The sequence below is a fragment of the Onthophagus taurus genome, chromosome 5 (assembly GCF_036711975.1).
Source record: "Onthophagus taurus isolate NC chromosome 5, IU_Otau_3.0, whole genome shotgun sequence".
Taxonomy (NCBI): Eukaryota; Metazoa; Arthropoda; class Insecta; order Coleoptera; family Scarabaeidae; genus Onthophagus; species Onthophagus taurus.
The window spans coordinates 8,983,463-9,011,214 of NC_091970.1; the positions used below are offsets into that span (position 1 = coordinate 8,983,463).

Here is a 27,752-nt window from a genome sequence, read left to right on the forward strand (position 1 = left end):
AATTTGACAATGTTTTCATTAATACCTTTTTTCAGGAAATTTTATTAATATTATCATATAGCTTTTATATCATGTGATAAACTAGGATCTTCAAGCTTTAATTTAACATATACATCATATCATTACCATTAAAAATAGACATGATATGGTTCTTTGAATGTTTTACGTAATTTTATATTTGCAAATTTGACAGCGTCTTCTTTAATACCTTTTTTCAGGAAATTTTATTAATATGATCATATAGTTTTTATATCATATGATAAACTAGGATCTCCAAGCTTTAATTTAACATATACATCATATCATTACCATTAAAAATAGAGGTGATATGATTTTTTGAAAATTTGACGTCATTTTATATTTGCAAATTTGACTGTGTTTTCTTTAATACCTTTTTTTTCAGGAAATTTTATTAATATGATCATATAGTTTTTATATCATATCATAAACTAGGATCTCCGAGCTTTAATTTAACATATACATCATATCATTACCATTAAAAATAGAGGTGATATGATTTTTTGAAAATTTGACGTCATTTTATATTTGCAAATTTGACAGTGTTTTCTTTAATACCTTTTTTCAGGAAATTTTATTAATATTATCATATAGTTGTTATATCATATCATAAACTACAATCTCCAAGCTTTAATTTAACATATATATCTTATCATCACCATTAAAAATAGACATGATATGGTTCTTTGAAAGTTTTACGTCATTTTATATTCGCAAATTTGACAGTGTCTTCTTTAATATCTTTTTCAGGAAATTTTATTAATATAATCATATAGTTTTTATATCATATGATAAACTAGGATCTCCAAGCTTTAATTTAACATATACATCATATCATTACCATTAAAAATAGAGGTGATATGATTTTTTGAAAATTTGATGTCATTTTATATTTGCAAATTTGACAGTGTCTTCTTTAATACCTTTTTTCAGGAAATTTTATTAATATTATCATATAGTTTTTATATCATATCATAAATTAGGATCTCCAAGCTTTAATTTAACATATACATCATATCATTACCATTAAAAATAGAGTTATGATTTTTTGAAAATTTGACGTCATTTTATATTTGCAAATTTGACAGTGTTTTCTCGGTCTAGTGATAGTGCTAGTATAAAACTAGAACTAGAAACATTCGGATTTAGCCGCACGTCTCTCAAGACGGCTAAACCCGAATGAGTTCTATCTCTATATCTAGTTCTATCTCTAGTGTTAACTAAATGTGTTGACTAAATTACAAAGTAAGTAAGAAATATATTTTTGTATATTGCATCATAAGTAAAATTCACTAGAGTGATGATTGAGTTAATTTAAATAGCACATATCGTTATCTTAAATGGGTGTTTGATAAAGTAATTATTGCTGCGAAATAGTTCTTAATTTAACAATATCATTTGTATCTTTTAAAATAGACGAGATATAAATCAAGAAATATTATTGTTATTATTATTCAGGGTGCATAGTCCGAGTTGAAAATCAGTTCCAGACGCATCGGCGAGTCGTTCGCAGATGAAAATAGTCGAAAATAGCGTAGACGGCGTTGCACAACCGTTCGTTCGTTCAATTACAGCCTCCAAAAATATCTTTTTGGCGTACAGTCAATGGCCAACTTGGTGATATTTCGCAACTTTTTCAACGTCACTTAAGTTTTGAAATCGAAGTAAAATTTTTTCACAAAGGATGTCTGTCTTTGTGGTGTTTTCGTTAAGATTTTTTTTAATGGGGAATTTATTTGGAATTTTTTGATCGCGCCCGATTTTCTTGTACCGCAACTTGTTTACAAGTCGGGAACGAAACGTCGCTATCTTGTCATCTGAGACGCGCGGGCCGGTTCTGCGATGCCGCCGTGGGTTTTGTCCAAAATATCTTTTAGGCATTCCTCGCGCCTCGGCTCACAAAAGGACGACTTGTAACGAACGACACCTCGAAAAGGAAAAAAACAAGAAAAATTCGTCCTCGCAGCTGCTCCCAAACCAATTTTTTTTCAACCAAATAGTTTTTTGGTATTTCATGGAAAAACAAAGTTTTAATTCAAAATCAAATTAATAAATAAATAAAGAAGTCATAAAGTTCTTTCCAAAAGTAGAATAAAATAAACCCTTAGTTAAGTTATAACCCAATAAATTACAGTCACCAAACTCGATTACCGCCCGTAAGGGGTAATAACGCCTCCCATTTTCGAACCGGTTTCGCCCGGGAGAGGCCATCCTCGGGCGCACCGCTGTTATCCGTAAACGGCCACTTGGACCCGTAGCTTCCCGTCTTGAACGTTAGATAGCGTGACCAGCGATTTTCGGAGCTTTAACTACAGATTGCCGGTTCCGTATCAATGCGTGACGTTTCTTTAAGTGGTCTCTTATTTTAATTCAACCGTTCCTTCATTATAACTGTTTAGAAAATGAATCCAAAATTATACTCCTACAGAACTCAATGACAGATGGTTATACTCCTACGCTTGAATTCGAATTGAAATCGTCGATGTCCAACCCATTAAATTCTCTACCTACATGCACCGTGATGAAGAAGAGTCGTTTATAATAGCAATTAACACGAAGCTTTTAATCACTTTCTTACAAAAGAAATGATTTCCTTCTCTCACATATCTTGTAGTTGGTAATTAGTGCGATGATGGTAAAAATGTCGAAGGGCGTGTCCGGTCACGTTGAGTATTGCTCGGGGCCGAACGGATATTTGAACGTTTAGTAACTGTGGGTGTTCGGGTTACGAAACGGATTCCGTCGTGTACGGCTGCGTTATACGCGGCTCTATTGTTACACTTTGCCATTTGCAAAACGTTCGGTGCAAAGGTGGCCCCCCGTAAAAAGGCTTGAATTGGGGCGCACGTGGCGCGTGCGGCTTATTGGGTAAGACTTCGATCTATGCTGTACCGTTCAACTCGAGGTGGTTATTGTGTAGGTTGAGATGGAAATCTAATTTATTTGTAGGATGACTAGGTTGTTGAAGAATTTTCGAATTGAATAATTAACAAAATCGAATTGTTAGAATTACACCTTTCATAACTCCTTTTGCTATCTTGAAATTTAGTCAAATATCTTCATTGTGATTACTTCGACACAGCAATTCTTGTAAGTTAAATAAAACTACATAGTGTTCATCGTTTTATGACTTAATTAAGCCAAGGTCATTTGCGGCCGAGACGCTACATCGATACCATATTGATATTTTCAATAAAATGTGATTTAAATAAGTTAAATCGATACCATGTTGATTTAAAACTACATAATATTCAACGATTTATGTCGCACAGTGGTCTAAATTCGAAAAAACCCGAACAAAAATATTTTAAGGCAGTTTGGGTTGAGATAATTTTTTGAAACTTGGTATGTGGCTATAGGACTATATGCTAAAGACTTTGTGAACTTTTGGATCAAATATGTCAACCGGAAGTACTAATTTACTTGAGTCCACATTCTATTTTTTTATATATAATTTAGGTCCTTAGAATTGGATAAATACAAAATTTTATACAACGCTATTAAATTATGAAGGATAGCTAAATACAAAATTGTTTAAACTAAATTGGTTATATAGTTTATTTCGATGTACTTCGGTCTGTATTCCGGTCTACCGGAAGTAGACCATAAGTTCGTTATTTTAAATAGAATGCTATAGTTTTTATTACACCATTTAATTGTACGTAAAAAAATAGGTTGACTTTGATGAAAGTTATTGGTACCTAGCGTTTTTCGTTTTCGAGTTATTTTGGTTCTAAACTTTTTTTGGTAAATTTCACCATGCTCTTTAAAACTCCATATCTCAGCCAACGTTCATTCAAAAAAGGTCTAAATTGGAACGATTATTCTTCAGATGCTGTCAAATAGATTGTCATTTGTTGTATCGGAGTATCTTATACAGGGTGGTCAAAAAACATCATCAAAAAATTTTAAATGGAACGCACCATGCTTTTTTAGCCTATCAGAAAGGGAATTTAATTCTCTATAAATTATCTACGTTGCTTAACAATATGTGTTTCTTCTTGTTCTGTTTCAGACCATTCTTCGTCATCTTCATCTTCGTTGCATCTTGCCTCATATAGCTCTTGTTCTGATTCTTGTTCTTCGTCATATTCATCTTCTTCTTCGCGATTTTTTTCTTCTTCCTGGTCTTCTACATTGTCTATTATAAATAATCTTTTAGTCTCCATACTCATCTTTTTATGTTTTCTAGAAATGTGCTGTTGAAAATTTCTTATAAATGGATGTGAGCTGAGTAGCAGTCTTTTAAATAGATCTTCATTCGTATCCAGTCTACTACATTTCCTTGTGTGGCTCTCTCTAAATTTTCGGATTTTTTTGTTATTAGCTTCTTGCGCTTCTTCCGACAACTCTCCAATAGGTAGTAGAGCTTCTTTAATGACTGTAGGATCCATGTATCAAAATTTTATGAACGCTGGTTGGAAAATGGACTTTTCGGCAATTTTGAAACAATATTTATCAAATTCATTGCAATTAATATTTTACCCACTGTTTATTGCAGCCAAAACAACGCCAAATCGCTGTATTAGTTCCTCGTCAATTCCTTAAATGAAGTATAAAGTACATGCGTGCTTACCATAAAATTGTTATACCAATAAACTCTGTGATGATAGTTTAGTAAAAGTACGTATGAACCAGACACCTTCCAAGTTCTAATTTCTAATCTGTATGAAATGTGAAGCAAACACACAAAAAACCGAATGTATGCATGGAGAACAGACAAACCAAACTTAAAACCTTCTAGCTCTACCGTTCATCTGTGAAATTTTTGCTCTGCATAAATAACATTCCATTCCAGATGATTCCATCAAATTCCCATCAAAGAATTATAGACCTACAACATGTATTAGTAATTCAAATAAAGTTTTAAGAAAACGAAGACTTTATACCTTGCCATCCACCATCGTGAAATAAAGAGAAAAGTTAACACTTACACATTTTGAGGTATATGGCTGAAGGAAACTTATTTGGTTTGAAATATATATTTTTCTTCGGTTCTTATAAGAGCGGCATTTTCATGCACCCATTGTAATCTAATCGGTCTACAAAACAGTATAGATGATAGTGTGGGGTTCTTCCACAATACAATATTATTATCATTGTCTTCCAATCGTAATGAGACTAGGAAAACATAAATAGCGAATCATCTTTTCCCTCTGCATATGAGATGAACTTTTGTTTATAAGTCGAATGACATCCGCTACCATCAAACCCCCACTAATAACACAATAACACACTCAGTCACTGATCATCTTTGATCGCTAATATCTTGGTAAGGAGCAAGTTAAAGCAAGATGTGGTTATCATGTTATATAGAGCACATCTCAAAGAATAAGAATATTCTAGCGACAAAAGTTCTTCTTGCGTCTTCTGCGAGATATATATGTTAAAACATTTGGTTATAACTTCAAGTAGGTGTTAATTAGCTTTAAAAGAAGTGCTTATTACGTATTTCTGCAAAAATATTTTAACAATTAGAATAGTGCCAAATGAAGACCTTTCTATACTGTTCAAGATAGCAACAACGCATTGTCTTGAAAAAGTGAAACACAATATATTTTCTTCATCTAAAGTTGTAGCATTTTATGATATTTAATACACAAGAATTGTAGTACTGTTTTATTGCGTACAGTTGGTACTAGAAAGTACATAAGACTTTATTCCTTTCACCTCTCAGCCTATTAAGACCTAAAGTACATGTAACATGTAAAAAAGAACGAAAAAAAAAATTTCGAAAATTTGATTTTCGTTCACATTTTACCGCTTGTGGACCACTATGTGTCGTTGCCATATCCATTCAAAGCTAAATAAATTTTAATAATATATGACATAAACAAGCCAAGGTCGCTTGCGGCCGAGGAGTTACATCGATACTACATTAACATAGAACTAAATAGTGTATAAAGAAAAAGCCACAGTACTAAACTGCCTAGAAGCAAAGAAATAAGCTGATGACGAGCAACAAAAATATCAGAAATAGAGAAAATAATGATATTTATATTTATGTATTTATTTTATGTGATACTTTTTAGTTCTAGTTTTAGTAGACCTAGAACTAGAATCATATCCTACCGCATTCATAGTATATTGCGAGTTATATGAAATTCCCACTATTAAAATAATAACACGATAAATAATTGGTTATGAAGCGATCCTAATCTTAGAAAATTAATATACGGTGTAATAGGTTAAAAATTGAGATGGGCGATATGGGAAACCATAAAACATCGTATTGGAGGGTTAAGATTATTATATTTGGAGAGTTGGTTTATGTTATATTAATTTTTTAATTATATGTTAATAAAATAATTTCGAAATTATTATTTATTACATAATTTTATTTTATAATTAAAAATGAAAAACAAATCCAGACTGCATATTAAGCAGTTATTAAGCACTGGTTATGGTGATACATGTTATAATTATTTCAAATTTACATAATGTATCTGAAGCGAAATAATCCATCGAAATGCCAATATAAGGATCTAAATCACTTGAAATCGAGAGATGAAATTGTAATCGCCTGCTGCAAGATGAATTGTTTGATCAACAACACACGGATTTTTGGATTACGGGCAAACGGCCAGGTTATTGAAAGTATACAAAATTCATCTCAGGAACAAATCTAGGTACCAAAGCAATGTGTTACGAGCATGTCACAAAGTTATATATGGTAAAACACAAGAAACATGTGATACCAATTTCTACAATAAATTTAAAGAAAATTCAATGTCTTATTCGACTTGATTCTGATACAACAAATGACAATCTATTTGAGTAGCATCTGAAGAGTAATGTTGGCTGAGATATGGGGTTTTAAAGAGCATGTTGATATTTACCAAAAAAAGCTTAAACATCAACACTTTTATCTCAAAAATTAAAAACTGTAGATGAGAATGATATTAATAAAAATTGTTCATAATAAATCACTAAAAGATAATCCATAAACAATTTTATTCCTACCATTTCGAATTTTTACTTATAACCATAAAATCTCAAAATCTCTAAACTGACGTTTTTGGATAATAAATTTTATAACTTCGAAATTAGAAATATTAGGAATAAATGTTGTGTATAAAAAATGTTTATAATGAACCATCAAAACATCATCTATAAACGGTTGTATTCCAACTATGTTCATTACCAACATAGCGGACTTAAAACGCGAAAGATTTCAAATTTGACGCATTAAACAACATCAACACTTTTATCTTAAAAATTAAAAACTGTAGATGAGAATGATATTAATAAAAATTGTTCATAATAAATCACTAAAAGATAATCCATAAACAATTTAATTCCAACTATTTCGAATTTTTACTTATAAACCATAAAATCTCAAAATCTCTAAATTGACGTTTTTGGATAATAATTTTATAACTTCGAAATTAGAAATATTAGGAATAAATGTAGTGTATAAAAAATGTTTATAATGAACCATCAAAACATCATCTATAAACGGTTGTATTCCAACTATGTTCATTACCAACATAGCGGACTTAAAACGCGAAAGATTTCAAATTTGACGCATTAAACAACATCAACACTTCTATCTTAAAAATTAAAAACTGTAGATGAGAATGATATTAATAAAAATTGTTCATAATAAATCACTAAAAGATAATCCATAAACAATTTTATTCCAACCATTTCAAATTTTTACTTATAAACCATAAAATCTCAAAATCTCTAAACTGAGGTTTTTGGATAATAAATTTTATAATAACTTCGAAATTAGAAATATTAGGAATAAATGTTTTGTATAAAAAATGTTTATAATGAACCATCAAAACATCATCTATAAACGGTTGTATTCCAACTATGTTCATTACCAACATAGCGGACTTAAAACGCGAAAGATTTCAAATTTGACGCATTAAACAACGTCAACACTTTTATCTTAAAAATTAAAAACTGTAGATGAGAATGATATTAATAAAAATTGTTCATAATAAATCACTAAAAGATAATCCATAAACAATTTTATTCCAACTATTTCGAATTTTTACTTATAAACCATAAAATCTCAAAATCTCTAAACTGACGTTTTTAGACAATAAATTTTATAATAACTTCGAAATTAGAAATATTAGGAATAAATGTTGTGTATAAAAAATGTTTATAATGAACCACCAAAACATCATCTATAAACGGTTGTATTCCAACTATGTTCATTACCAACGTAGCGGACTTAAAACGCGAAAGATTTCAAATTTGACGTATTAAACATCAACACTTTTATCTCAAAAATTAAAAACTGTAGATGAGAATGATATTAATAAAAATTGTTCATAATAAATCACTAAAAGATAATCCATAAACAATTTTATTCCAACCATTTCGAATTTTTACTTATAAACCATAAAATCTCAAAATCCCTAAACTGACGTTTTTGGATAATAAATTTTGTAATAACTTCGAAATTAGAAATATTAGGAATAAATGTTGTGTATAAAAAATGTTTATAATGAACCACCAAAACATGATCTATAAACGGTTGTATTCCAACTATGTTCATTACCAACGTAGCGGACTTAAAACGCGAAAGATTTCAAATTTGACGCATTAAACGACATCAACACTTTTATCTTAAAAATTAAAAACTGTAGATGAGAATGATATTAATAAAAATTGTTCGTAATAAATCACTAAAAGATAATCCATAAACAATTTTATTCCAACTATTTCGAATTTTTACTTATAAACCATAAAATCTCAAAATCTCTAAACTGACGTTTTTGGATAATAAATTTTATAACTTCGAAATTAGAAATATTAGGAATAAATGTTGTGTATAAAAAATGTTTATAATGAACCATCAAAACATCATCTATAAACGGTTATATTCCAACTATGTTCATTACCAACATAGCGGACTTAAAACACTAAAAATTTCTAATTTGACGCATTAAACAACAACACTTTTATCTTAAAAATTAAAAACTGTAGATGAGAATGATATTAATAAAAATTGTTCATAATAAATCACTAAAAGATAATCCATAAACAATTTTATTCCAACTATTTCGAATTTTTACTTATGACCATAAAATCTCAAAATCTCTAAACTGACGTTTTTGGATAATAAATTATATAACTTCGAAATTAGAAATATTAGGAATAAATGTTGTGTATAAAAAATGTTTATAATGAACCATCAAAACATCATCTATAAACGGTTGTATTCCAACTATGTTCATTACCAACATAGCGGACTTAAAACGCGAAAGATTTCAAATTTGACGCATTAAACAACATCAACACTTTATCTCAAAAATTAAAAACTGTAGATGAGAATGATATTAATCAAATTGTTCATAATAAATCACTAAAAGATAATATATAAACAATTTTATTCCAACTATTTCGAATTTTTACTTATAAACCATAAAATCTCAAAATCTCTAAACTGACGTTTTTGGATAATAAATTTTATAATAACTTCGAAATTAGAAATATTAGGAATAAATGTTGTGTATAAAAAATGTTTATAATGAACCACCAAAACATCATCTATAAACGGTTGTATTCCAACTATGTTCATTACCAACATAGCGGACTTAAAACGCGAAAGATTTCAAATTTGACGCATTAAACAACATCAACACCTTTTATCTCAAAAATTAAAAACTGTAGATTAGAATGATATTAATAAAAATTGTTCATAATAAATCACTAAAAGATAATCCATAAACAATTTTATTCCAACCATTTCGAATTTTTACTTATAAACCATAAAATCTCAAAATCCCTAAACTGACGTTTTTGGATAATAAATTTTGTAATAACTTCGAAATTAGAAATATTAGGAATAAATGTTGTGTATAAAAAATGTTTATAATGAACCACCAAAACATCATCTATAAACGGTTGTATTCCAACTATATTCATTACCAACGTAGCGGACTTAAAACGCGAAAGATTTCAAATTTGACGCATTAAACGACATCAACACTTTTATCTTAAAAATTAAAAACTGTAGATGAGAATGATATTAATAAAAATTGTTCATAATAAATCACTAAAAGATAATCCATAAACAATTTTATTCCAACTATTTCGAATTTTTACTTATAAACCATAAAATCTCACAATCTCTAAATTGGTGTTTTTGAAGATAAACTTTAGTTGTCTCTGTACAAAAAAGGCATTTGTAAAAAACGTATATGGTCTCAGTTGTACTGCCTCGGTTACCATTTTTCTTGATCATCAAAAATAAATCTTGATTGCCTCGATATACCACGATATTTTATTTAACAATGTATGGTGTACAAACGATAAAAATTTTAAAATGAGTTAAAATAAAGTGCTGTTTCTTAAAAATATACATGGGCTGAAAAGGATAGAGTTGAAAAGTGATAAAAATAAAGGTCCAAGAAGAACGAAAGACGTTTCAAAAAGGGCATTGTGAGCTCACGTAGCCGGGCGGGATTCGTTTTACGGTCCAGTCGGCGATTTGTAATGGAAAGGTGTAACAAAATTCGTTTTGCATAATTTATTCACGGTCCGGTTGCTCCGAAACACTTTTTCACCGGCTTTACCCTGAACTGAACCCGTAACGAGAGTTTTAATCTTTTTCCAAAACTCACAATATTACCAATTAAAAAAACTCATATAAATCAAAATCAACCATTATTATAATTTCTCGATGTCATAAAAAAGAAGAAAAATAAAAAATAATCCACGTCTACCTGAAAAAGTCTTTGGACCCAACAAAACCCCCAAAAACCGAGACGCCACATCTCCGATCTATCCCCAAAACCATTTAATTACAACAAAACACCTCAAGCCAGACGATAATCGAACCTAAAACCTCTTCGAATAAAGAACTAGAAGACCCAAACCGAACCTGTTCCTCTAAGGTGTTACATTAATTATGCTTTTGACACGGTTCGCAAGACTCGAACCACAAGCAGTTCCCCAGGCCCCTTTACCTTCAGATCCTTTTTTTTTTCTTTTTTCGGCTACGGCGGGCGCCGATTGAAACGACCGATTGCGCTTAGCCCCTACGTTTTGGACCCCACGAACTCGCTTTCTCGCATACAAAACGCGATATCAGAGCATCGCGAATGGAAATTGCACCGAGGGCGAAACCAAATTTATAACCCACAGATAAATTTAAGAAAAAAATTTAAAAAAATTTTTAAATGTCAAATTTGAATTCAAATATCTTTCAAGAGCGACATCTCTTACAAAATAAATGAATCAATTTTTTCTACAGAAACCTGTAATCGTTAAATTCATTTTATGATAATACCTCGATTATTTTGTGATAAAAACAAATCAAATTCATTCAGAATTAAACCGAACGCGATAACGAAGGCTTAATCGAAGGAGTAAATACGCGCCAAGTGACGTAAATATTTTTTTTTCGACAAGGTCGATTGACATAACCAAAAAATCGACTTACGTTGATGTCCGGAACTGATTCTTAGCGGCGGATCCTCGCCCACGTATACCCTTAGCGGCGTCACGTCGTGGCCCCTCATCCTAAATCCGAAGACTTCGCACGGAGACACTCGCGAAATCCGCTAATTAATACACAATATTTACTAGAAAAACAGTTCTTAGCCAGTTGCTAATATGGCTGGTGGTCAACATAAACGTCATTGATGGTGGTGCCATCTAACGTTGAAATGATACATTAAAATTATTGTAACAATTTAAAATAATTATTAAAAATTTCAATAAAGAGATTAATTAATTTAGAATTATTAATAAGTAATTTATTAAGTATATAATAAATGTTGTGGTATTCTTTTCGCATTATTTGTTTCATTTTGACATTTATAAAATAAGGTTAGTTTTATGAAAAAAATATCAATGTTTAAATAATTTGCTATAATTTAGATAATATCTTAAAGTTTATTATGAGAAAATAATTAAATTGTTTAAAATTTAAAACCGTATGAAATAAAATTTGGATATAAGGCTTAAATTAAAACATTTTTTGAAAGGATAGGCAACCAAATATACGCAATGTATGTGATGAAATATATTAATTATAAAAAAGAACCTGATAAATAAATAATTCACTCAATAAATAAATGAAAACCTGTATATTTTCAAATCTCTATTTAGATAAAATTGAAAAAAAAAATTCTTACTCTCGATGATTAAAATTTAATCGTCGAGTTGACACAACGAAGCAACTCCCCGATTGATCCAATGTTTCTGGGGAACATCGCTATCGAATGTGGTGAACATGACGAAATTCGTGGAGTGTCCCGTTGTAGAAAGAGTCCCCCGTCTTGCGCTTGTCTTGTAAATCGGACAATCGTAGCAAGGTCTTGTTCTAAACTGGGTTTTCTCTACCGGTTTTAACCACATTATCGGTACAGTATCGAATAAGATTTTCGGAAAAGATTCGTTTAATTGTCCCTTTTTTCTGTCCCAACGTGCTCCTTCCAAAAATAAGCCCTAAAATAAAAAAAAGTAAAAATTAACCAAAAAAATGGCGATTAAGTAAACTTAAATATAATAAATTAAGTCTTTTTTGTGTTAACTTACATAGAATATAACCGAAAATTCCTCTTGATTTTTGGTGTACTTAGTAATTTCGTAAATTTATTTAATTAATATAAATTAAGTTAATAAATTAATTTTTTATTTTGTTTTACTTACCTCGATTAATTCTTTAATTTCATCACGTTGATCAAAATCCTTTATAATTGCAGCGATAAATATAATATTTTTTAATTCAACATAATGATCTTAGTATCTAAAGGGACTGCTACATCCTGGAAATAAGTGTATAACTCGACGGACCGTTCGTGACGTCACGCAACTACTATTTCACATTTTCAAGGTATAGAAGGAACGATTTTGCTTCAAAATTCGCGCTAAATTAACCAAGAAATACGTTTGGCATTGCTTCCTGTTGGTATTATGTGGAAATTTTGTCTCATATCTAACTGGAAATTGACAGCTCATTGATTTGAGTTAAATTAAGGCATACTCAGCAATGTTCTACCATCACTAACTAAAATTTTATCGCAGTTTTGTGCCTAAAATCATACCTAGATATTTGGTTTGATTTGAAATAAGGTGAAATAAGGTACTCATCATCAAATCAGTTTGAAAAATGCCCATTGAGACAACAAATCCAACTACTACGTCTTTGACTCTCACAGTACTTATCAGACGAAAGATGGTTTATGGCACTCTTAAATAACCAGCATAAATCAACTAAGGAATGGTAACCCAAAAGACAGACTTGGAAAGTCAGGGACAAAAGAATTAAGTAAATGTATATATCCTAATGGAAGATGCGGAGAATGATGTGGTGGAAGAATTTTATGAAAAATTTTAATCTGTATGCGATGATTTACTAAAACAGGACACCATAATCACACTAGGAAACTTTAAAACCAACCAATATTGAGAGATATCGTTGGGAAACACAGTTTTCATGAAAAGTACTTCGTTTGATAGAAAAAAATATCCACAAAGGTACCTGGAGAATACCAGGAGATATAAAAGGGAATATGAAGGGTGAGAGTGGACTGGACTGGGCAACAAAAGGTGGAGAGGAACAGTTATGTGGAATAATGTAACAACATTTTTAAAAGAACGAAGAGAGCTGAGGAACTAGAAACAAGAAATCGTGTATCTTCACTAGCAGAGTTCTGCAAATCTGACAACTTCATATTGATGTGGTAAAGATTATTGGTAAAGATAGATTTGGGGCCAAATCGTTCATTAAATATTTTGGTAAAGATACAAGTCTGTCATGAGATGCTATTTTTCCTCAAATACCAAGATCGCTAAATTTCTAAGTATCTTGTAGCTATTCTACATCTTCCTCCAAATCACTACCTTGCATCACAGCCAAGACAATTCGAAGTTTAGTAGCAAAATTTAATGCCAGTGATTTTTTGGCAACATCGAATTCTAAAGTTAAGAGAGCCGATATTTGAAAGTGTCATCAAATTTCTGTTCGGCGCCGAGCTCAACAGTTTGGCCACTCTACGATGACGGTTTGGCATTTGAACTCGAAAAAAATGACATGAAGAACTATTGGTTCCAGCAAGATGACGCAACATGCCATACTTCTCAATTAATAATGGATTTGCTACTGGCCGGCGCGTTCGCCTGATTTGATGAATCCTAACTTTTCCTTGTAGGAATACTTTAAGAGGAAGGTTTATGTCAACAAGCTCGAGCAACATAAAACTACAAAAAACGCCCGAACAAACATCACATTCAGAAAGTGTCTAAACAAATTGTACAAGTCCAAATTTCAATAAAATGATCGAATCCAAACAGAATATTTAGTTGTTTTCAAGTTATTCAAAAACAAAACATGTTTACAACAAAATAGTACACCTTGTATCCAAATTCTTCTATCTAGACCTAGATACATTGAAGTTTTTGCATTATAACTTTTTCAAACAATTTTCAGAGTGTCGGTAAAATGTTTATATGACAAATTTCCTCTTATAAAACATTATGTATTAATTAATACATCATTAATACAGTAATTAATACATCAATTCGAAATTTTCTGCTTTGCAGCATTCTAGCTTGAAGAAAAATCGTTCTTTATATATTTTGGCAAAAAACCCAGACATATCCAGATTTGATATACTAATACCATATAGGCAGCCCCGGAGGATTCTGCATTCTACTGCCTCGCCCGCAAGCGACCTCGGCAGTTTGAGGATAAACGTCTATTATGTCTACTTATTTCGTGTTGGTATATCAAATCTGGCGCATAGAATAGTACAATCTGTGAGTCGCAATGTTGATATTACACTTGGTGGTGTGAGTATCCCAATTGTGTCACAGGCCATAAACTTGGGTTTAATTATAGACAATTCTTTCAGATACCGCAATTATATTTCTAAAATAATTGGTATAGCTTATCAAAATTTAAAATTGTTGTACTGTTTTGAAGACATTTTTAGTGTCAAATTGAAAACAAATCTATGTAAGGCTGTGGTACTTTCGTTGTTTAACTACTGTAATCCGGTTTACAAACCATGTCTTGATGCGGTTGATATTGGTAGGGTGTAAAACGCTTGCATGCGATTTATTTTTAATATCACCCCTGGTGTTCAATGCGTCTCGTGCCGGGCGTGGTTTCACGCCAAATGTGTGGACATCGCTAAAGATTCTGCCGTGGCACTGTCAGTCGTCGGAGCGTCGTGGAGATGTTCCGTCTGTAGATCGCCTCCGCCGCCCGCACGACGTACTTCCCGTTCTTTCATCAGCACATCTATTCCCGGGAGCATTGCGGCCGAACATGCTCCGCCTGTCTCTCTTGAAACAATTTTTGATATGGTCAGAGAGATGCGAACGGATATGCGTGAGATGAGCTCTAGATATGACAATTTGGTCGAGTCGGTGGAGTTCTGTAGTCAGCGAGTGTCTGATTTTGAGGTGACTGTGAAGCGCTTCCAGGAGCAGATGAAAATCATTGATAGACTGAACGCTGAAAATATATCCCTGACATTTCCCAGTCTTCTCAAGACATTTGCACGAGTCACGCATGCTCTTGCTTTTCTCGGCTTTAGCGTGTTTAATAGCAGTGGTTTAATTAAATTTTAGTTTACTACCTACGTGAACAATTTTCCTATCTGTGGGGGTGTGATCACAACTATGGAAACGCAAGGCTCGGGGGCTTCGGCCTCGGAATCCGACCAGGACCCGGACGGTGAGTTCGGACTCCCTAACAAAAAACGCGGCCGCCCGAAAAAATACACACACACGGATCGTCCTCACAAAAAACAAAACACTAGCGGCAGTGATTCCGCATTTAAAGTTCCGCATCCACCTAAAAATAAAAATTATCCACCGCAAACACCAACAATTTTTCGAACTCCACGTGCTCCAGCCGCTAACCGGTTCTCTGATCGCCCGCTTACGTACCAACAACAGACAAAAATCTACAACTCGGTGTTCTTCATAAAAACAAGTCTTCCGCTAAGCAGGATTCAGTTGTCCGAAATTTGGACGAAACACTCACTTAATCCACGTGACATTATAATAAAAACAAAAGAGGGCTTTATGATTAAATCGGAAAATTCCAAACCACAACAAACCATCAATTTAAATCTACTAAAAAATCAAAACATCATCTCAGAGTTTTCTGAATCAAGAAATTTTACACCATCTATTAAAAAAATTCCATCGGCCTCATACTCTGCAGTTATTGCTTCCGTTGATCTTGAAATTACAGATCAAGAAATTAGCGAACATCTGAACTCGCTTAATATATCACACAGATACTGTAAAAGAATTATCTCTAAAGCCACAGATAAGCCCACCTATAAAATTAGGATAATTTCCGGGTGTGTCGACTCCTATCAAAAGCTTCTGCAAGCAGGAGTATTCTTCAAAAACAACCACTTTCCTGTGTTTGAAAGCCGCGCTCCACCGCCAATGCCGATCCCGTGTAGTAGATGCGACGAATTTTCTCATACCTCAGACAAATGCACTGCCACAGTGCAGTGCTCAAAATGCCTCGGCCCACACAGTACCACTAAATGCACCTCACAGCTACCTGAGAAATGTAAATCCTGCGGCCTGGAGGGACACAGTGCCTGGTCACTAAAATGCAAGAACCGCCCCACAGCTCCCATTCGAGGAGTCCCTAACGTTAGAATAAAATCGGCTAATAAAAAATCTGACCAAATTTCTACAAAAACAAAAGAAACACGCATACATAAACCAATCACCATTCACGACCACATTATTGATACCTACCTCTCAAAAATTAACTCACCCAAACCACGCGATCGTCAAGAGCTTATCAATTCCCTCAAACGGAAATTTGTAGAAAACTACCAAATCGATACGATTGTCGCATTTTCTGGAAGTTACATGTACGTTATCATGATTGATCTTCAGGACACCTCTAAGCCATCTCCTACAGAACCTATCCACGGCTACCAATCCTCGATTCCGCAAGATCAACAATGACCAGCATAAAATTATTGTACGCAAACATTAACAGCTACCACCCGAAATCACACCTGATCGGAAACTACATCATTGACAATCATATCCGTTGCGCAATGTTTGTGGAAACAAAATCGAAGTCTTCCATCACATTTAGAAACTGGACGTCAATCCAAAATCACGGCAATATTATAAATAGAGGAGTCAGAGGAGGAGCGGTGGCTATGGGCCACCCCGCGATACAATTGAGAAAATCCAACCCCCCCGCAATCAACTCTCCATTAAATAATGCACTTCATTTTTGTATCACTATCGGGACAGACTTAATACATGTTTTCTTAATTTATATCCACCCGTTTAGTAAAATTGAAGAATCCATATTTAACATGGCCTCACTGCATGACAAATGTCTCATAATTGGTGACTTCAATCCGAATCCAACCAAAAGGAAACACATAAGACATTTCCTGAATATGTCCAATTTCGTACAAATCACGACTCCTCCCACGTACGTTATGGAAAACAATCCGAACTCTACTCCTGATCTACTATTCTGCACAAGAAACATCCGCAGTTTAATTACACAGGTAGAAGTTGTTCCGGATTTATGCTCCGATCACTTGGGCATTTTAGTTTATGTCAACGTCACAACCAACGTACCTAAACCTGTTCCGACTTTAATTAAAAACTATAAGCTTTGCGACATGGAGACAGTTAACTCAATAATGAAAGACTTCATAGAAGCACATCAGACAATCACAGTTGACACGATCTCAAGGTTTAACAAATGTCTTAAGGAGTCGATAGACAAAGCGAGCCCATCCAGAACCACCAAACACTACAGTTTTCCGCTACCTCCATTTATTATCAGACTCATCAAGGAGAAAAGACGCCTATATCGAGACTTCAGAGTATATGAAGTGCCTGAGTTGAAAAAGAAGTTTAATGAGTTCAACAAAAAGATACAGAAACTAATTCAGCAATACAGAACGGAAAAGTACATGGAAGCCTGTGACAAAATAAAACTGTGTAAAGGAAGAAACTATTGGCACGAAATTCGAAAACTATCAAGATACCAAAAGACACCTGGAACGGAGGAGCTCATTGATCCTACCGATGGCGGTGTGCACTCCAACCCTGAAGAGATTGTCAACATACACGCTGACTACCTAGAAGGTGTATTCACCTTTACCGAGGATGTTTCGTTTTGTCCCCACAATAAAAACATTATAGATAATTGGTACGAATCCGCATTTTTGACACCGTTCGAGACACCCGAAGATGCTCTCATGTTGGAAGACGAATATTTTACTCTTCTTGGACAGGGAAAAGATACCGCTCCCGGTTATGATAACATCACAAGGAAACTGCTTAGAAGTCTAGATCTTAACATCCATGGCTTTATCAGAAAAATAATTAACTTTTGCCTTACGACTCAGCATTTCCCGCGCGACTGGAAGACGTCTATTATAACTTGTATTCCCAAGAAGGATTCTTCTCTATCTGATCCAGCCAACTATCGCCCCATCTCACTGCTCCCCGTAATTGGAAAACTCTTCGAGACGCACTTGAAGAACAAGCTCCTGGCTGCAGTATCAAAGAAAATTCCGCCTTACCAATTTGGCTTCCAATCCGGCAAATCAACGTCCCAGCCACTAACTATTCTGGTTTCCAACTTCCAGGCGGTACGTTTTATAAAACTGAAATCTGCAGCAGTTTTTCTGGACGTCCGAAAGGCCTTTGACTCCGTGTGGCACAAAGGATTGCTATTTAAACTGGATAAGCTAAAAACGCCATACTATCTGCTAACCCTGATAAACCAATTCCTGTCGAATCGCTCCTCCATCGTGAAGTTGAAAAATCATTTCTCCCACAGCTTCTCCGCTCAGCAAGGCCTTCCTCAGGGTTCGCCTATCTCTCCCTCTCTATACAATCTTTTCTGCCACGATCTTTACAACGACAACCCAGACGCCTTTAACCTCACTGCATACGCACTACTTTATGCCGACGACACAGCATTGGTCTCGCACAGTAGGGATATCACTTCCTCGGTCCGTAAGCTGCAGACGCTCATAAACGAAACGGAAAATTGGTACCGAAAATGGCGCATCCTACTCAATCCCACAAAAACACAATTTTTTGTCCCATTCCTCTCACCCCGCGCTCCCTCTCCCACAATTACAATCCAATCAACGGCAATCTCCGTCTCACCAACCTGCAAGTATCTTGGCATAATACTTGACAGAACGCTTAAGTTTTCCACTCATGCAACCAAGGTGAAGATGAAAGTAAAGACACGCGCCAAACACTTTAAATCTCTCTCGTTCAGCGGTCGCGGAATCTCTACCTCATGTGCCTCGCACATCTACAAGACCATATGCAGGCCCATCATAGAATATGGATCAATACTGCTAAGCAACGCACCAAGAAGAACGAAGTACCACCTGGAAGTAGCGGAAAGATCTGCACTGAGATCCATCACCCGAATTAGGAACCCCCGTAATCCCCTCTTTAACCCTAGCAATAATCTGCTATACCAACTTACCGATATACCCCCTATCCATACCCGTCTTCAATCTTTGTCCGATAAATCCATTCTAAATTTTCCTACCAACGCCTTGCAACACACGCTTATATCGACTCCATTACTCCACCCTCGCAACAACCCACCTCTTCTCTTCCAAAAACTCCTGGCCGTCAGAGAAGACTGAAGCAAGCCGCCGACTACAAAAATCACGGGCAGAAAGACCTTGGTCGGTAGCCCCCAAGACCATTATTGTGAAGTTCTGCAGTCGTCTCAGACGGGATAACTTCCTGGCCGCTGCTGCGTTGAAGAAACGATCAGTTCCTGCTGGTGTACGTCCGGGTCTCAAGATTGAGGGTGTTGCGGAGAGGTGTTTTGTTAATGAGCATCTCACGCCGCAGAACAAGATTCTATTTGGTCGGGCCCGTGGGGTGGCTAGAGAGAAAGGTTATAAGTTTGTCTGGATTCGTAATAGTAAAATTCTTGTTCGAAAGGATCCAGACTCGCGTGCAATTCATGTTAAGAGCGATAAGGAAATAGACCGAATGTAATTTTTTTTTTGTTTTTGTTTCATCTAACTTATAAACACTTTTCTTTTAGGCCAAGACAAATTAATCATGTCACCTATTACCGTGTACTACCAGAACACCCGCGGTTTAAGAACCAAGCTTGTTGCTCTGTACAGGGTGGGCAAATTTGGATGTTATTATAGGCTATCTCAGAAACTATAAGAGATACGAAAAAAGTAGGTGCCATGTCCCGGTCTCTTTTTTCGAGACTAATTCAATCCCGCAAACATCAAACCTCTATCTTCTTCTGTTTTTAAGTTATAGCCAAAAAGTCAAATTTTCGCGATTTCAAAAAATGCTCATATTTCGTTTATTTTTCAAATTATAGGAATGGGGTTGATACGTTCTTAAGACACTTTTTTAAGTGGAATATACTGCCGTTGAAAAGTTTTAAATATACTTGATGATTTTTGAGATATAACACAAAGTTGTGTTTTTTTAAATACAAACTATCCTCGATTATGATGTTAAAGAAAAGAGCATATTTTTAGCTTTCCAATGATGTATCGCACGCATAATGTTTCTGCGGAAAATAAGCGTTAATTTTCAATTCGAAAATAGTAAGCGCTAATGTTCAAAATTTTGATTATAGTAGGCGGATCCGGACAGTAAATACTACCTAGTGGCTATAATATATGGTTTTGCACGAATATGACAGAATAAAGTTGGTTGTGTACCATTATTCAGGATATGTTGGTTTTGTACCAACGAATAAAAACTTTGAATAGTTAATTTAAATTTCTCAGCATCTTATCCCTGACTTTGTTCACCAATAAAAAATGATTAGCATTTAAAGTTTGTTTATTAAAAATACAAGAAATGTATTAATTAATGAATAATTAAATATGGACAACTTCAGGAACTAAAGAGTCATAAACTGTCATCTTCTTCTACTCAACTTACTGGTTGTAAGATTAGAACAGTTCGGTATCAATGAATGAAATCTTCGGTAGTATTTTCCCAGTTCTCCCCAAACATAAGATGTAGAAGTTTTTTGATATCAGCAATCTTTTCTTTTGAAATTGGGTGAGATAGAGGAAAATTAGGAATCATAAACTGGGAGTGGACTTTCCATTGAAACACCGTTTGAATGGGGATATGAAGACTTATGTATCATCTTCAAAGCGGACTCCAATATATTCTATATTTAATTTTAATTTTATCGTTTTCTTTAAAGATAATGCGGAACTTCTTAAACGGGAAACTCGTTTCGCAAAATTTATGAATGAAATGACAAGTAAACTCACGTTGCTATAGTAACTAAGTAGTATTTAGCGTTTTCCTCGCCTACTATAATTAAAAATTTGAATTTTAATCTTTAATATTTTAAAAATTGAAAAATAACGCTTATTTTCCCCAGAAACATCATGCGTGCGATACATCATTGGAAAGCTAAAAATATGCTCTTTTCAGTAACATCATAATAAAGTATAGGTTGTATTTAAAAAAATACAACTTTATGTTATATCTCAAAAATTATCAGCTATGTTAAAAAATTTTCAACGGCAGTATATTCTACTCAAAAAAGTGTCTTAAGAATGCATTAACCCCATTTCTCTAATTTGAAAAATAAATGAAATACGAGCATTTTTTGAAATCACTAAAATTTCACTTTTTGGCTATAACTTAAAAACAAAAGAAGATAGAGATTTGGTCTTTACGGGATTGGATTAGTCTCGGAAAAAGAGACCGGGACATGGCACCTACTTTTTTTGTATCTCTTATAGTTTCTGAGATAGCCTATAACACCCAAATTTGCCCACCCTGTACAACAGTGTGCTCAATGCGGAATTTGATGTTATTTGTTTAACAGAAACCTGGCTCCACCCAGGTATCTACTCCTCGGAGGTTTTGCCTCATTCGTACCAAGTTTTTAGATGCGATAGGCCAAACGTGGGTGGTGGCAGGTTGATGGGACGTGGTGTTCTGATCGGTGTTTCTGATGCGTTGGCTGCTGTGCGGCAGCCTGACTGGTTTGTGTTACGCTGCGCGACGGTGACTCCAGCTTGCACGTTTGTTGCATATATATTCCACCCCATGATAATGTAGCTCTTGCCTCCTTCATTGAGCAACTTGTCTCAATTATTAAGCAGTGTCCTGACGATAAATTTTTGATTTGCGGTGATTTCAATCTACCAGAAATTACGTGGTCGCTTGATGCCACTTATCGCTCGTGCGTGGCTTCTCGTATCGGTACCGGCAGTGCTCGATCGTCCGATTTCCTGGACGCTCTTTCCCTGTGTGGCCTTAACCCATTTAGTCCCACTGGTGTAAAAACGCACCGGCGTTTTTAAAATTATTTTACAGCCATACATTTCCAAATTTAAAGGTGTTAGCTGTTTGTACGATAACAGTATAAGGTTGTTAGGCTATACATATCAAAATATTTCATAATTCTTGCTATTTAAACCATATTTACATCAATTCTTTTCTATTGAACATTTCTGTTCAAAATATACAATGAAAATAAAACTATTTTTAGTGCATAAAATTCTTGAAAATTTTTTCATTTGCAAGTTTTTAGTGCATACTTTCCTCATATATATCTTGAAACGCGAAATAAAAATATGGATTCTGAAAATACGACTTGAAACATTAATGGTGCAAAAACGCACCATTGGGACGACGTATGAAGAGATATAAGGATTGCATCATCTTTCGTATTATTTGAAACCAGTTTAGACGCGTCTGTTAGGTGAATTTCCGAACGAATTTAGTCATTTATGGAATACTGCGTTAAGAGTGTGTTTTTGTGCAAAATGTCTCGGTTTCTCACAAAAAGGGAATTAGATGCTTCTCTAGAAGAAATTGTTAATGAACTGGAAATAGAGAGAAAGGGAGGTAATTCTTATATTATTTTGTTGTGGTTTAAAATTTATTTTTATTCGATATTGACTTTAGCCGTCGTGGATGCTGTTTATATTCCTCCTCCTGTTGACTACCTAACAGATGAGGAGTGTATAGACGACGAAAATTTAACGTCTATGAATTGTCCTCAGAACATAGACATCGCCGGTACTTACGAGGTACAAGTACCCAATGCAGACGAATACAATTCCTCAGACGATGAGTTCCTCGCGGTGAAACAACGCCGTCTTATGAAGGAAAAAGAAAATAGATTTGATATAAAATGGAAAAAAAGTCAGATCGATTACATACACTCCGCATTATTAATCGAATCTTTAGATCATGATGTTCTTCGAGAAAAACTTGTGGAAAAGACGCCTTTGGAATTATTTTTTTTATATTTCGATGATGAAATGCTAAATTTAATTATTAACTTTTCTTTAAAATACGCACACGACAATAATCGACCAATCTTTCGTTTAGACAAAGAACAATTATTAAAATTTTTAGGTATTGTTTTACTTTCTGGATATCACACATTACCAATAATTCCTATGTTTTGGTCTAATGAAGAAGACAAAGGGGTCGAAATTGTCAAAAAAACCATGAGTCGTAATACATTTCAAAACATAAAACGAAACCTTCATTTATCAGATAACAGTCTATTAGATCCATCTGATAAATTTGCAAAAATACGACCATTCCTTCAGCTTATAAACAAAAAAAATTTACAATTTGGTGTTTTTAGTCACAATTTATCTATTGATGAACAAATGGTTCCATATTTTGGGCGCCATTCATGTAAAATGTTTATCAAAGGGAAACCGGTAAGATTCAGTTTCAAACTTTGGTGTTTATGTTCATCTGACGGATATTTATTTCACTTTGAACCTTACGCTGGAGCCGCAATGAAAACGGGAAAATCAAAATTAGGCTTGGATGGTGAAGTAGTTAGGCAATTACTCTCTGTAGTGAAAAATTCTCATGTTCATCGGATATTTTTTGACAATTTTTTTCATCGTATGATTTGTTTGTTGAATTGAAAAATAAAGGTTTTTTGCTACCGGTACTGTACGCGATAACAGAACGAAAAATTGTCCGTTAGAAAACATAAAATGTACTTCAAAGAAGGAAAGGGTTTTTTTTGATACAGCTTATGATACCTGTTCAAAAATTTCTTTAGTACGATGGAATGATAACTCCGTTGTCACTGTAATTACTAACCATTTGAATGTGGAGCCAATACAATCAATTAAGAGGTACAACAGAAAGAAAAAAAAGGAAACACTAGTTAATCAACCTTATGCGGTATCAGAATATAATAAATTCATGGGTGGTGTAGATTTACACGATAACGGAATAGCCAACTATAGAACAAGAGTATTAGGAAAGAAGTGGTGGTGGCCACTATTTATTAATTCATTGGATACTGTCATAATAAACGCGTGGAAATTATACAATACTGTCAATAATACTAAAATGGCACAATTGGATTTTAAATCACATATTGCAGTTCGGCTAATGAAATATGAAAACGCAACACCTAATACTGAACGAAACACGAGGTCAAACAGAGAATTTCAATCTTCCAATGACCATTTAATAAAGAATCACGACTCTAAAGCTCGTAGAAGATGTAAAATATGCCATAAACATACTATACATATGTGTAGTAAGTGTAATGTTCAATACACATGTAGAGTGTTTTACGGACTATCCCAATAAATCGTTATACTGTTAATCCCATTGGTGCGTTTTTGACCAATTTTAGTTTAAATATTTTTTATATTAATCTTTATACTAAAGTTGGTATTTGTTAGTATAATGTTGTATTAGTATTATTATTTATTTACGACTAATTTATTACTTAGTTAATAAATGATAATCAAAATTTTTGTGTGCTCTTGTTCACTTATCTTACCAGTGGTGCAATTTTGCACCATCTCATATCTCACAAACAATTTTTTGTTTCAAACACCTGTGTACATTTTTATACTCTTCATTCCATCTTATCTTAAGGAAAAGTATAAAAAATCAATTTTTTTAAACATAAAGCAGCTTGGGACTAAATGGGTTAATCAATACAATCATTATTGCAAAGCGTTCGATAACACGCTTGATTTAATTTTAACAAATTTTCCCCTGAGCTCAAACATATCTTTGAGTGATAACCCATTGATTCATGATGACATAGCGCACACAACCCTCGAATTTTCATGCACAGCAATTAATCAACCTAATTTAAATAATAAATCAAATGTTACATATAACTACAGGAGGTGAAAGCGGTATGGGAACCGGATCGATTATTTGTCTTTCTCATTGTTGAGGGGTCGCGCTAAACATCTTATTAATACCGATTATAATAACTACATTCAACGTACAGAATCAAATATTACAAGTAATCCTAAGCACTTCTGGTCTTTCCTTAGGCGTAGGAGGGGTGCAAGTGGTGTTCCAGCGGTGATGACACTGGGTGACTCTGTTGCTACGGTCGGTGAAGACATTTGCTCTTTATTTTCAGATTGCTTCGGCTCAGTTTTCACTGCTTCGGAGGGTGCTGGGCCGGCTCGTTGTGATATTGCTGTGGGTTGTTCTGGAGTCTTATGTTTTGATCGCGCGGAGGTGGAGGCGGCACTGAGGGAGGAAACCAGGAATGGTATTCCTGGTTTCTTGATAAAAAATTGTTACAAGTCACTTTCATTTCCCCTTACTATTTTGTACAACGTCTCCTTAAGTACTTGTGTTTTCCCGTCTGCCTAGAAGCAAGCTCACGTTATACCAATATTCAAGTCTGGTAACCGTAATGATGCGTCCAATTGTAGACCAATATCTCTTTTGCCACAGTTCAGTAAGGTTTTCGAGAGGCTTGTATATAAACGTTTATTTTTTGCTGTTAAGAGTATGATTGACCCCAGACAACACGGGTTTCACGCTGGTCGCTCGGTCGTGAGCAATTTGCGACTATACTTGGATTATATTCTTAACTCACTTGAACAACTATACCAAGTTGATGAGGCTTTCGATCGAGTGAATCATGAACTTCTGCTGAACAAGCTGGCAAAATTTGAAATTAATGGCAATTTACTTTGTTGGATTGCATCTTATATCCGGGACAGAACTCAGATTGTATCAGTGAATGGTTATCTATCCGACCCTATTCAGGTTCCATCTAGGGTCCCGCAGGGCAGTCACCTTGCTCCGCTACTTTTTACTATTTATATTAACGATATCTTCTCTGTTATTAAACATGCTCAATGTTTAATGTATGCTGACGACCTTAAACTTTTTCTGCGTATCACGTCTCCGCGCGACTGCTCGAAGCTTCAGTTGGACATAGTTGAGTTGCAACGGTATTGCGAAGCTAATTTCATGACGCTTAACCGATCAAAATGCAATGTTATTACTTTTAGTAGAAGATCAAATGTCATTCATTTCGATTACAACTTTGATCGGGATGGTATACAACGAGCATCCTGTATTAGGGACTTGGGAGTCATGTTTGATGAGAAATTGTTGTTCAGAGAGCACGTTGATGGAGTAGTTAATAAAGCTTGGCGCATGTTGGGGTTTGTTATTAGGTCTACTGAGCATTTTTCTAACATAAATGCAATTAAAACACTGTATTTTGCTTATGTTTACAGTATTCTAAACTACTGTAGCGTTGTGTGGAATCCTCATTACCACATACATATCGATAGATTGGAGCGGGTTCAGAGAAAATTTTTGAAGTACTTGTGTTATAAATCTCATCTAGTGTATGATGACTACGACTCTACTTGTGCTTCTTTACGGTTTCTGTCCCTCCATCAGCGTCGCACCTGCAATGATTTGCTATTTTTTTTCAAAATTGTCAACAATGAGTGTGATTGCGCCGGGCTCGTTAGTTTAGTTTGATTAATATTCACGTTGCACCGAGAAATTTGCGATATAATTTTTTGTTCTTCACTCCGGCTGCGCGTACGAATGCGTTCCTCCACTTCCCAATGATGAGAATGGCAAGAGCGGCTGATCGTTTCCCAATTGACATTTTTCGGTACACGTATATTGATGAAAAATATGATTAATTAAAACAAAACATTAAGGTTTTAGAAGATGTTCAAATTGTTGCCCTTGTACTTCAATACATTTTTCCATTCTTCTTCTTAATGATTGACGGCATCTTTGAAATATTCCTGGGTTATTACGAAATCTATCTGCCGATTCCATAATTCTTATCCATAATTGTTCTTCATTATGTATTTCTACAGCATAAACTTCATTTTTCATAAATCCCCAAAATGAAAAATCGAGGGGATTAAGGTCGGGACTACGAGCTGGCCAGGGTAAAGGCCCCCCTCGACCAATCCACGTATTTCCAAATCTCCTGTCTAAATATTCCCTTGCCAGTCGAGAAAAGTGAGCTGGCGCCCCATCATGCATGTAATACATTCTTCCAATAATGGCCAATGGGACATCCTCTAATAATGTGTTTAAATCATTCTCCAAGAAATTTCGATACAGTTCACCTGTCAATCGATTGGGCATTCGAAATGGGCCAATTAAGTAATTGTCAATTATACCTGCCCACACATTAATAGAAAACCCATATTGGTGACTTCGAATAACAGTTTGATGAGGATTTTCATCACTCCAATGGTGCATGTTATGTAGGTTTAGAATACCATCACGACTAAAACCAGCTTCGTCAGTAAACAAAATTGATGAAATAATGTTTTGTGTTTGGTTTTGCAACCATTCGCAAAATTGTACACGAGGAAAAAAGTCATGTTCCAGTAGTGAATGAATTTTTTGGAAATGATATGGGCGAAGAAGTTGTTCATTGAAAATTTGTCTAACTGCTTCACGGTTAAGGTTTCGCACCGCTGAACTTGTTTTTCTGGTGCTTG

General features: G+C 34.3%; 1 protein-coding gene across 2 annotated transcripts in view; it reads right to left on the reverse strand.

Moving 5' to 3' along the window:
* Positions 1 to 11,998: 11,998 nt before the first annotated feature.
* The window catches only part of LOC111418638 (dynein heavy chain 3, axonemal), a 62,777-nt gene continuing 47,023 nt past the window's right edge, over positions 11,999 to 27,752 (reverse strand). The window contains exons 21-23 of one of the 2 annotated variants that reach the window (XM_071195940.1): positions 12,643 to 12,681; positions 12,529 to 12,567; positions 11,999 to 12,438 (exon numbers count right to left, since the gene is read on the reverse strand). In XM_071195940.1, coding sequence (XP_071052041.1) covers positions 12,142 to 12,438; positions 12,529 to 12,567; positions 12,643 to 12,681 — 375 coding nt within the window. In that variant the 3' untranslated portion in view covers positions 11,999 to 12,141. The remainder of the gene's footprint in view (positions 12,439 to 12,528; positions 12,568 to 12,642; positions 12,682 to 27,752) is intronic. The other variant, XM_071195941.1, reaches the window with a different exon arrangement.